This window comes from Orbicella faveolata, unplaced genomic scaffold (genome assembly GCF_042242905.1).
Source record: "Orbicella faveolata isolate gen_17 unplaced genomic scaffold, um_ofav_v1 contig_24, whole genome shotgun sequence".
In the NCBI taxonomy this organism is placed as follows: Eukaryota; Metazoa; Cnidaria; class Anthozoa; order Scleractinia; family Merulinidae; genus Orbicella; species Orbicella faveolata.
Genome location: NW_028301552.1, coordinates 20,805,001 through 20,815,594, shown reverse-complemented (window position 1 = coordinate 20,815,594; position 10,594 = coordinate 20,805,001). Strand labels below are relative to the sequence as shown.

Below are 10,594 nucleotides of genomic sequence, written 5' to 3'. Positions count from 1 at the left end.
AAGCTTCATAATATCCACAGTTATGAAGAGTTTAAAAATGTATGTTATGCTCTTGTCCTCAGGTTATGTGTTCTATAAACAGACAGATAAAGTTCAAAATTAGCGGCAGATCGACTATGCAAATACAGAAACAGCATCGTGGTCTGTGTTTATGTCCGTGTATTTGTAAGCATTAGATTGGCTTTGTTTTGTTTTGCTTGTCTATTTTTCAATTTCTTTTTTTAACACTTCTTTGTGATGCTGAAACTCGGCATGTTTTAATGCATCACTTTCTGTGAATACTCTTCAATCCGTTTACAAACAGAGTCCTAAAAGTACTTGAATTAATCACTTGATTTTCAGAGCGGTCTGTGTTAGCTTGTGCACAGCTTTTATCGTGTCCGGGAGGTTAGGCTAATAAAAACAGAAGCAGAATCGCGTGAGACTCGACAGAACCATTGAAACGGTAGATCATATTTTTAGTCGTTACCTTGACTACAGTTTCAATCCACTTAGCTGTCTAAATGAATGTATACTGTCACATAGCAGGTGCATGGATATTGTAATGCCGAGTGTTTTTTTTACAGCATTGAATTGCTGGCAAAGCGACCTATCAAACTACGTTAAACTAAGTTATACGTGACTAATAGTGCAATATATGATTCGCGAGAGAACTTGTTTTTCCATTGGTGACGATATATGCTTTTAGCTGTGTGTCACCGAGTTATGATGCACTTGGAAGATTTGGAGAGTGCTAAAAGCAGCTAGAATTTCCCTCGGCGACGCCTCGAGCAACACTTACGCTTCTTCTGTGCATTCCAAGCCGCCGGTTTGGATCATAACTCTCGCTAATAAAAACAAAATCTCTGCTGAGTGTATTACGTAAATGTTTGCAAGAAAATATGAAACAAAGGGCCAGGGCAAAGGCTTAGGGAAATGAGACACATTAGATCAAGTACAACATAGTTATGTCATCTAGATATTTTCAGCTCTTATTAATGATATCAATGTTTGGAAAACTTTTTCCCAAGGAGATATGTTGAGTCGTCGCTAAATGTGCAAAATACATTTAAGTTATAACAACGATCAGTAAAGCCAAATTAATCATCGATCCTGTGGTGCTTAGTTCTGCTTTCCCAGGTCAGGTCTGATGCAGGGGTAACGAGAGACAGAATAATAAATATATAGAGGGGGACAGGGACGGGACCGGGTCTGGGGGGGGGGGGGGAATTCTCTGTACCCTGAATCACGACAAACCAAAAGGCTAACTTTATTTGGGAGACCTTTATTAGCCACTTGCAATAATAAATGGGAAAGTGATCGATGTTATTCCAAAGCTGTTGTTATGACTTCTAAACGACAAAGTTTGTTAATTTATCCTCACCTCTGACTGGGACTCGTGAACTGCTAAAATAAAAGCAATGCAAAGTTTCAACAGTTTTTGTTCGTGAGTGTTCTTCGGAGAGAAAATCTGGTTGGCTAATCGTTATACTACATAGACGTAAAAAGTCGTCATATCATAATCATTGGCACACTGATTAATAAGCGTTAAGTTTTACTGACAGCTAGACGACACATGTCCAAATTCTTAACAAACAGCAAATAGATAAAACTAAAGGCGTTAATCGTTTTTGTGATTTGTCTGTTTGATTTGTCTTATTTGTCTTGTCTAACGTGCTGATGTCGTTATCAGGTTATGCGTCGGTTATAGCGGACGTAGGAGAGGCAATACTTAAATGAAGCAATTACTTGTCTCCCTAGCAAAATCTTGTTGTAATATAACCTTCCAGTAAAATTCATGGCTCCTGATTTGACAATCTTGCAGAGCGAGAGAGACAACGGGTATATAATGAAATCTAAATTTGCAGACATCCGCGTTCGAAATGCGACTATTAGAATAGACATGGTCGGTCACACCACTATTGATATAATTTAAAAAGTTACAAAAATTACGCTATTATATGAAATTACGCAGCGCAAAACTGATGGATTATTTACGTTAACTAAGTTCAACCTTTTATCATTATTTTCTGCTTTTAATAAACAGGTATTGCTTCTTCGGATGGTTATCAATCGTTCAAATTGGCTGGTCCTTGTTGTATCCATCATTGATAGAACCAGCAACGACTTCCATTTCCAGCTTCGATTTTTCTCTGGGAGAATCAGCAATGCGCTTGGGAATTCTATAAAACATTATACAAAATTGAAAAATAAATACATAAATATAACAAGATATAAGAATTTTAAACTTATGCATGTACATCTTTCTCCTTACATCTTCTTAGACATTTTAGTTTGTAGTAGTAATATGCATTTGGACCCGCCTTTCTCGCTCGTTGAGATGAAGATACAAAATGAACAAATAAATATACAACCCCATCCCACGTTTTGACTTTAATCTGAAGCAATTTGAATTGATTTGATCAGGCCGCTGCTTTTCTATACTTTAACTCCTCTCCTGGAAAGTAGAGAAGTGCCCAAGAGTATAGCTTATGGGTCCACCCAGGAATCAACCCATATTCTAATGCAATTACCGTAAGACCTCCAAGCCTACCAGGACATGAAGCATTACTCCTCAGAAAATTGTACAAAAATTATTGCCTTGTCATTAGGCTTGCATTGAATCGTCATTCATTGATTGATTTCTCGTGATAAATATAACAAATGTTGTAAAGATCACCAGTTTTGTCGCACCTGTTCTTTGGTTTACTGCATTTCCATATGATTATAACAGCAATGATAATGACCAACAGCCCGCCGGCTACGGAACCCGCAATGATGTAAGGCATCTTGTTAGAGTCTTTTTCAGTGGGCCTAGATGGAGCTACTGTTGATGTTACCGTTGTTGATGTTTCAGCGACGAGGGTTTGCACGCTCGAGATGTTACCATTAATGGAGTTTGAAATGTCTGCAATAGACCCTTCAACAATGGAAACGAGGTTGTCTTTCGAGATGGCATCAACATTGGAAGTGCCGGGTGGAAACTGCAAGTAAAATGCTAAGCTTGCCAGTAGAGGGTTCGTAGAGATCTGTTTTGGGTAGCCTGGAAGAACGTGAACTTGGTCTTCTGTGAAGATGATGTACGAAGCTGCCCTCTTACGGCGAGCACTGCACAAGCGGTAGAAAAAGAAAACATGAACTACCACATCACCGATTCACTGTGATTTTAAATTCTCTGTTGTTTTTTGATTGATTGTTTTTTTTTTCTTTTTTCTGATCTTTTTGCAGACGATTTTCTTTGCCTATATTCAAGTCGAGCCACTTTATTCTTTCGGAACGACGTTTAAACACTGAGGATGAACAGTACTCTCAAAACTTTGCTTCCTTTGGGATCGGCAATAATACATCAACAAAGGTCACGATCTCGCATAATTAAATGATACTTTTTTCAAACTAATAACCGTGGAAAAATGTGAACAAAACGAATGAAGGAAAGAAGAAGAAGACGCACTTACAAATGAACGCATGAAGAAACATCAAAGAAAATGGACAAGTAACAAGAGCAGAAAAACGTACCTGGTAGGTGTCGATCTGCAGTCGTCCGTTTCTGAACAGTGCTTCGTTGCTGCCGTTGCAACTGCAACCTTGAATGCTTCTTGTAGGGGTTGGTTCCACTGAAAAGAAATAGCAAAGATTATCCAAGGCAGATCTCTAAAACGAGACACCTGTCACGACTGCGACAATTATATGGCGTGCAGCGTTTTATTTACTCAGTACCCCAAATTTTCATTTCAGGTTCAGGTAGTGAAAATCAATCGACAATTTAACTAATTGACGATACAGTTTTACGGTAGCTAACAAATATGCCAATGTGGGAAGCATTTTGTGGATACGGACTTCACCTTCATCCGGATTTCATCCCTTCCGCTGGAGCAGTGAATAAATCTTTTTATTATATGGCTAGCTCCCTGAGCGGGCAAGATGAACTGAGTCCTACGCTGTGACTGGCTACTCGAGCTGGCAGGATGGCGGCATCTTGCCCACTCGGGATTACCCACTGTGGCTAACAAGAAAGTAGTGTTCTTTTTCCGTACGATAAACCCTTTTTGTGTTTGTGGGCCTCGACTCCGTCTCAGCCATTAACATGCAAAAAAAGAACTTGGCCAATATCCAGCCATATTGACCTCACGCTTAGTCAATAACCCATACATACAAAAACGAGAAAATATTATTCAACCTGAGACACATTTAACCCCTGTATCTCCAACTCGACAGACTGGCTTCTCTCCTCGGCAGATGGTGTTCGCGGCTCTTCGGCTGGGGGAGGTGGAGGAGGCTCAGCTCCTTTTTCAAGTCCTGTCAGCAAATAGACAAACATTTACTTCAAAACTAGTACACTGCATGTTGACACAAGTTTATAACACATAGTAGCTCAGAACACTAAACGTCTTGTTTAGTTCGCCTGATATGAAGAATGCACAAAAGGGTACACACTTTCTTTATCTAGCGATTAAGGCAAGACTTCTCGAGTGCGACTAACAAACATATAACAACACAATGGCAGCTTGAAAGTTGCCTTTCGAGTAGGGATCTGTATAATGATATTTCTTCTTATGTATATTACCAAGCTATTGCCACACACAAAAAAAATAATAATAATATGAATAAATAAAATAAGCCCCCAAACCTTTCTAAGGTTGAACAAACTCAATCGAGTAGTTAATAGCGTCATCTTGACAGATTAAAAAGACATCAATGCAACCACGACAGGATGAATATCTTCACGAGTAAACATAAAATCTCGAACACTGAGATATAACTGGACGAATCCTAGCACTTAGAGCAAATTATCTTCATCGATCCTGTCAAGAAAGTTTGTTTTCCTTCGCGTTATTCGTTGCACTGAACTCACCTTGGCATTTGTTGTCAATCCAATACAGTCCTTCCCCACAAACACACTTGTAAGAGCCAGGTTTGTTTTCGCATTGCATGGATTCATCTTCGCACTCATAGGTGAACAGCAAACACTCGTCGATATCTGCGGTAAGGATATTATAGCATTTGATTGAGTTCAGAAATCAGAGGCAGCTCTAGACAGGCCAAAAAGCATTCTTTACACAAATGAAATTACGATCACAACCATACCGTTTTTCCTTTTATTTTGTTCTTAGATAGCAAAACGAAGGGGCTGGGAGAAGGGGGAAGGGGGGGGGGGGGGGGAGGGGGGAGTGATAGAAATTATTTGTTGTAACATATAGCGTTGTGGTGGCATAGAGGGATTCGCCAGCCGTCTGATTAAAGCAAGTCATTCATCTAATCTGAAAAACACTGAAGGGTAGCATTTAAGGCTTCTTGCAACTGTAATTTACCGTTGCAAGTGAAGCCATCAGCATCGAGCTCATAACCATTCACACATGAGCAGACGTAGCCTCCGTCGGTATTATTACATCCTTGGTCGCAGCTGTTCAAATCACGAACTTGACACTCGTCTTTATCTGAAAGAAAAAAAAAAAAGAGAAAAAAAAATTACTTGGAGGGTTCCCGCCTGATAAGAAAAACATTTGGTCCTTTTATTTCAATAACGATATCTTTTAGAGTTCCTTTATGTCTAGCTTTAGAGTTGTCAGATACAGGTACTTTGGCAAATGTACTTCTTTGAAGAATTTGCTTTCATTGATATCATTTCAAATTGTTGGCAATCTCACAGGAGTGGGGTGGGGGTGGGGGTGGTTAGTTGGAGATCCTCGTCTCGTTGAGTACGCTACTTTGAAAGTTTACTTTTCGAAGATAGCTTGCTATTTCGTTTAAAGGATGATGTTAATGTTATGCGTATGCTTACTATGGGCCAGTGACGTCATCCAACATGGCGGACTTATTAAGATTTTTTACTTTTTCCACTGTAATTCTCGTTCTTACCCCGAAAATTTAAAGTTTTACACAGAAAAGAACCTTTTCGACAGCTCATGGAAAGGATGCTCACTATATCATTATGTTACTTTACAACTACCGTAAATCCTCGAATTAGCGCCCCTCCTCCTCGACTAAGTGCCCCCCGTCCTCTCCTAAATTTGAAATAAGCCCCCCTGGCGCTAATTCGAGGATTTACGGTAATTCTGGCCCAGAACATGCCTCAGAAAGCTTACAATATTACATTTTAATAAGCTTTAATCCTTTCGCAGCGCATACGCAACCATTTAACCATAACTCACTTATCATGTGAGATCTCCTACCACTATAACAAGGAAGATTTAAACCAATTTTCAGCAAATTATCTTAACGAACAGCTATTGAAACGGATAGTCGCCCAGAAAAAATCCTCTTGACAAAATTAAAAAAAGTACAGGGGGTGGCATTCGCCGCCCCCCCCCCCCCACCTCCCTCGTATATCCTAGGGTTAATTAATACATGTACACCACCTACCTTTGCATGTTTTTCCATCCTGTTGTAAAGCATATCCGTTATTGCAAGCACACTTTTCCTTTCCGTCAGATAAGAGGCAGATGTCGTCGCAGCCGATGGAGTTTTCTAGACAAGGGTCCTTGGCTAAAATTTAAAAAAATGAAAGGAGAATATTTATTTTGTAATAATAATTTTTCTTTTTTATATATTATATCCATTCCGGAAGACCTATTAAGTGAAGTAGCGTACCGAATGCTTTCCAAACTGTCACAAATAGTTGGAAATGGCACTTGATAACCCGGTAATGGCCATAAACTCTGTTTATAATTAAACAGTGTCTATCGAACCCAATATAGCCATCACTGTCAACTACGTGGCATTTTTAAATTTTCATTGATAGTATAAATAGGACCCTGCGCGCGCTCTGATTGGTCAAAACCCATGTTTTATCAGAGTATATAAAATAACTGAGATACTACGCACACTCTGATTGGTCAATAGAGTTGCATGCTAAACCTATGTTCTACTGTGCCCGAAAACCACGGTTCCCGATCTATGGCAGCTCTACGCAGGAATTAGAGAACTCGGAACTCTTTCGGTAACAAATGTAATAAACGGTTTTGCCTTTCACTGGCTGAGATATCAATAACACGAATATCTCTTCATTCAACATAGAAATTTTTCAAGGAAAAAAAAAGGACCAGAAGTTGGTCGTCATACAAAGATTTATCTGTTTTTTCCACGGCGAAAATTTTACGCCGACTCCGGTTACGCTTAAGATTAAAATTGAGGAAGTTTTGAACCCTTTTTTCGGTGCTTTCCATGGTCTGTGGAGGACGGAGTCAGCTGAGCTTGACTGATCATTTTGGGTTGTCAAAAAAGCAGGGAAAATATTTCTTTCTATCAGAAATTTTAAGTTTAAATCCATTGAATGCATGCATAACACGATAAATGATTTTGGTTTCCATAAGCTCAGCTTTCAAGTAATAGTTTTCATATAGCAAAATACAGAGGAACACGGACTTCATAGCCTTCAGCATACGTAAATAAATTTTGAATAAATCTCAGAAGCAGCGTTTCTGTAACTAACCTTTATTCCGTTCGCAAAACTTTGGAAAGTTATCGTTAAACACTGCGTTGAATCACTTCGCCGAGCACATGAACTTTGGACTATTTGCAAACTTTTCGTACAGCCTTTTACTTTCGTGATGACCGATTCCACCTACGAATCCCTGCATTTCCCCGTCAGAATACTTTTGAGTTAATTAATATTATTTTTACCCTTCACCGATAACCTTTTCCTTTCCTTTCTTACATCTTTCTTGGAGTGAAACGTTTTCGTCGCTTTGCTGTCCGGCGCGGAGTCTGTGCTTTCATTCTTTCAGTCGCTGTGACTGGTTTGTTGCGTCATCTCATGAATTTGATGAGAATAAGCAACTTGATCACGAAAGTACAATGAATTTTCCTCTCATTGACAGGCTTTTTCCGTAGTTATGTCGTAAAAGCGATAGACCACTCTTTCACTCGAATAGTCTGTAAATCACTCGCCTAACGGCTCGTGATTTACAAACTTTTCTCGTGTTCTCCCAACATCCCGCGTGGTTTATTGCCCCAACACTTCGGACATTTGAAAACACTCGCCTGCGGCTTGTGTTTTCTACATTTCCCTTGTGTTCTCAAATGCCCGTCGAGTTTTATCACAGTGTAATACACGGCTTAGGTTTTATTTGTTAATCCAAGTATCACAAGTTTAATTTTTTAACAGAACATAAAATTAGAAAAGAATATTGGCTAGACTGTTCACCGCCTCTCTATTTTGGCTTTTCAAAGCACGCGAAAAAGAAAAAAAAAACCAAAGAAAAAAGAAAAAAAGGAAAAAAGAAAGAGAAGAGAAAAGAAAAGTAAAGAAAAGAAAAGTGAGTCCGAAACACGAGGGGGTGCGCTGGCGTCCAGTTCTCTCGCGATGCTATCCGCGCGTTCAGCAATCGAATAAAAATACCAGAAAATAGGGGACTGTGAACAGTCTAAGTATAGTCCAGAGATTATAATCTTTTGGTAGTGTCAAGTATATTTTTCTTAGTAAGGTAACATGTGATACTTCGCTCTTTACGACGCCGTTAAATACTTTTTAAAAGAACTCACCTACGCAATTCTTTGGATTAGTGGGATCTACTTTAAAGTCTGCATCACATTTGCAGTTGTATGAACCCTCTGTATTCTCACAGATCTGCATACAGCCTCCTCTCCCAGACCCGCATTCATCTATGTCTACAATAAGACATCAGGGTGAGTAGGTAAGTTACCTTAACTTGAATGGAAAAAAAAGGAAATAAAAATAAAACAGAAATAGAAGAAGAAGAAGAAGGTGGAATACGAGCTCCTAATTAACATATGCTTCATATATTTGCTAGATATATGACGCACTCACGACGTGAACAGTTAATGTGAGCACAAAGATTTTCTGACTAGTTTAAAAGATAAATATATTTTAATCTTTAGTGAAAAAGGATTCCATAGTTCAGCATTAAGTTTCGTAAAACTAGCGCTGAGGTGTAGTTCGTTGTTAACATTTATAATGCAGTACGATCTCAAGTGTCTTCCACCGCGTAATATATAGATTTAGGCCAGCCTAAAAGCGTAGCTCCTGGGCCGGGTTGTTCAAAGCCCGATTAAGCTAACCGAGAAAAAGGTAGAATTTTGATTTGAGTTTTGTAACTCTGCGGTGAGGTTTTCTGTATATTGTTTGGCCTTCTGTTTTGAGTTTTAATATCACCCTATACACAAGACAAAACAGCAAAAAACATTTGTATAGAAGAAAAAGTTACAATTTGGTTAACTTTTAATCCTGGGATAGCGTTAACCGGCTTCCGAGCAATCCTGCCCCGTTTCCAACAAGTTAACCTAAAATGAGCCCGCTATCCAATCGATAACCAGCACTTGGTCAGCGGTGAACTGAGGAACTTGAACCCGCGATATGGTCACGTGATACTGGTCAGTGGATTCCTTGTTTTGACAGGTGTCAATTGATGGATGTCCAATATCAAGGAAGTACACGGTTAACCAAGGCTGCATGTCTGTCAACCTATTATTTCGAGTATGGCCGCCATGTTAGGCTACTCCGTCGCCGTCGTCGCCGTCGTGCGCACGCGCCGACGAGCAATACCGCTAGCCATTATAACCATGAGAAAATCAACTCATGGGTTTCTTTTTCTTTCCTATATGAGTGTGGGGCTCCGCTTTGCGGCCCTTCGGGCTGCCGGAGCTCCGCTAATAAGTATATCGAGTTCGCCACCCAGTTTGGGTAATGATCAGAGCCGTAGCAGATTAGAGCAGAGCCGATTAAAGCAGAGCAGAGTAGAGTAGAGTAGAGCACAGCAGAGTAGAGCAGAGCAGAGCAGAGCAGAGCAGAGCAGGGCAGAGCAGAGCAGAGCAGAGTAGAGTAGAGTAGAGTAGAGTAGAGTAGAGTAGAGTAGAGTAGAGTAGAGCAGAGTAGAGGAGAGTAGAGGAGAGGAGAGGAGAGGAGAGGAGAGGAGAGGAGAGGAGAGGAGAGGAGAGGAGAGGAGAGGAGAGGAGAGGAGAGGAGAGTAGAGGAGAGTAGAGTAGAGTAGAGTAGAGTAGAGTAGAGCAGAGCAGAGCAGAGCAGAGTAGAGCAGAGCAGCGCAGAGTGGAGTGGACTAGAGTAGATTAGAGTAAAGTAGCGTAGCGTAGAGTAGAGGAGAACAGAGCAGAGGATAGTATAACAATAAATCGATCTTTCTAAACAGCTGCTATATATTCTCACCATTACAACTCTTCTTGTCCAGAGGGTTTAGAAGATATCCAGCATCGCAGTCACACTCAAACGATCCGTGATTGTTCAAGCAGTGTTGTCCACAGCCTCCGTTATTCGTCGCACATTCGTCAATATCTGAAGCGTTTTAAACAAAACATGAACTTCTACATATGTTGAAAAATTAAATGATTAGCTATAGGGTTTGAGTTGTGAAAGGAGAAGCGTTCATCGACTATACACAGTGCAACTGTAAGTCGTGACATGTTTATGTTGGGGCCCCAATCACACCTTCAAGGGGTCCTTCAATTTTCGTTCTCATAAAACATATCAAAATCATTTTGCTTTATTTTCAGTAAATATCTCTCAACTTTCTCTTGCAGATGAGATGATTTCCCGTTTGTGATGTACTATGACGTCACATACTATTAAAATAAACTAGAAAAATGAACACAGAAAAAACATCGATATTTGGCTTCACGGGTATGGCAAAAAGTGGTTGTTACG

At 39.9% G+C, this 10,594-nt stretch overlaps 1 protein-coding gene across 2 annotated transcripts in view; it reads right to left on the bottom strand.

Moving 5' to 3' along the window:
• Positions 1-1,244: 1,244 nt before the first annotated feature.
• LOC110047131 (uncharacterized) overlaps positions 1,245-10,594 on the bottom strand; it is a 56,292-nt gene continuing 46,942 nt past the window's right edge. For both annotated transcript variants that reach the window (XM_089292591.1, XM_089292590.1), the window contains exons 38-46: positions 10,100-10,225; positions 8,461-8,586; positions 6,340-6,462; positions 5,289-5,414; positions 4,832-4,957; positions 4,157-4,275; positions 3,496-3,593; positions 2,674-3,087; positions 1,245-2,162 (exon numbers count right to left, since the gene is read on the bottom strand). In XM_089292591.1, the coding sequence (XP_089148717.1) occupies positions 2,057-2,162; positions 2,674-3,087; positions 3,496-3,593; positions 4,157-4,275; positions 4,832-4,957; positions 5,289-5,414; positions 6,340-6,462; positions 8,461-8,586; positions 10,100-10,225 (1,364 nt within the window). In that variant the 3' untranslated portion in view covers positions 1,245-2,056. The remainder of the gene's footprint in view (positions 2,163-2,673; positions 3,088-3,495; positions 3,594-4,156; positions 4,276-4,831; positions 4,958-5,288; positions 5,415-6,339; positions 6,463-8,460; positions 8,587-10,099; positions 10,226-10,594) is intronic.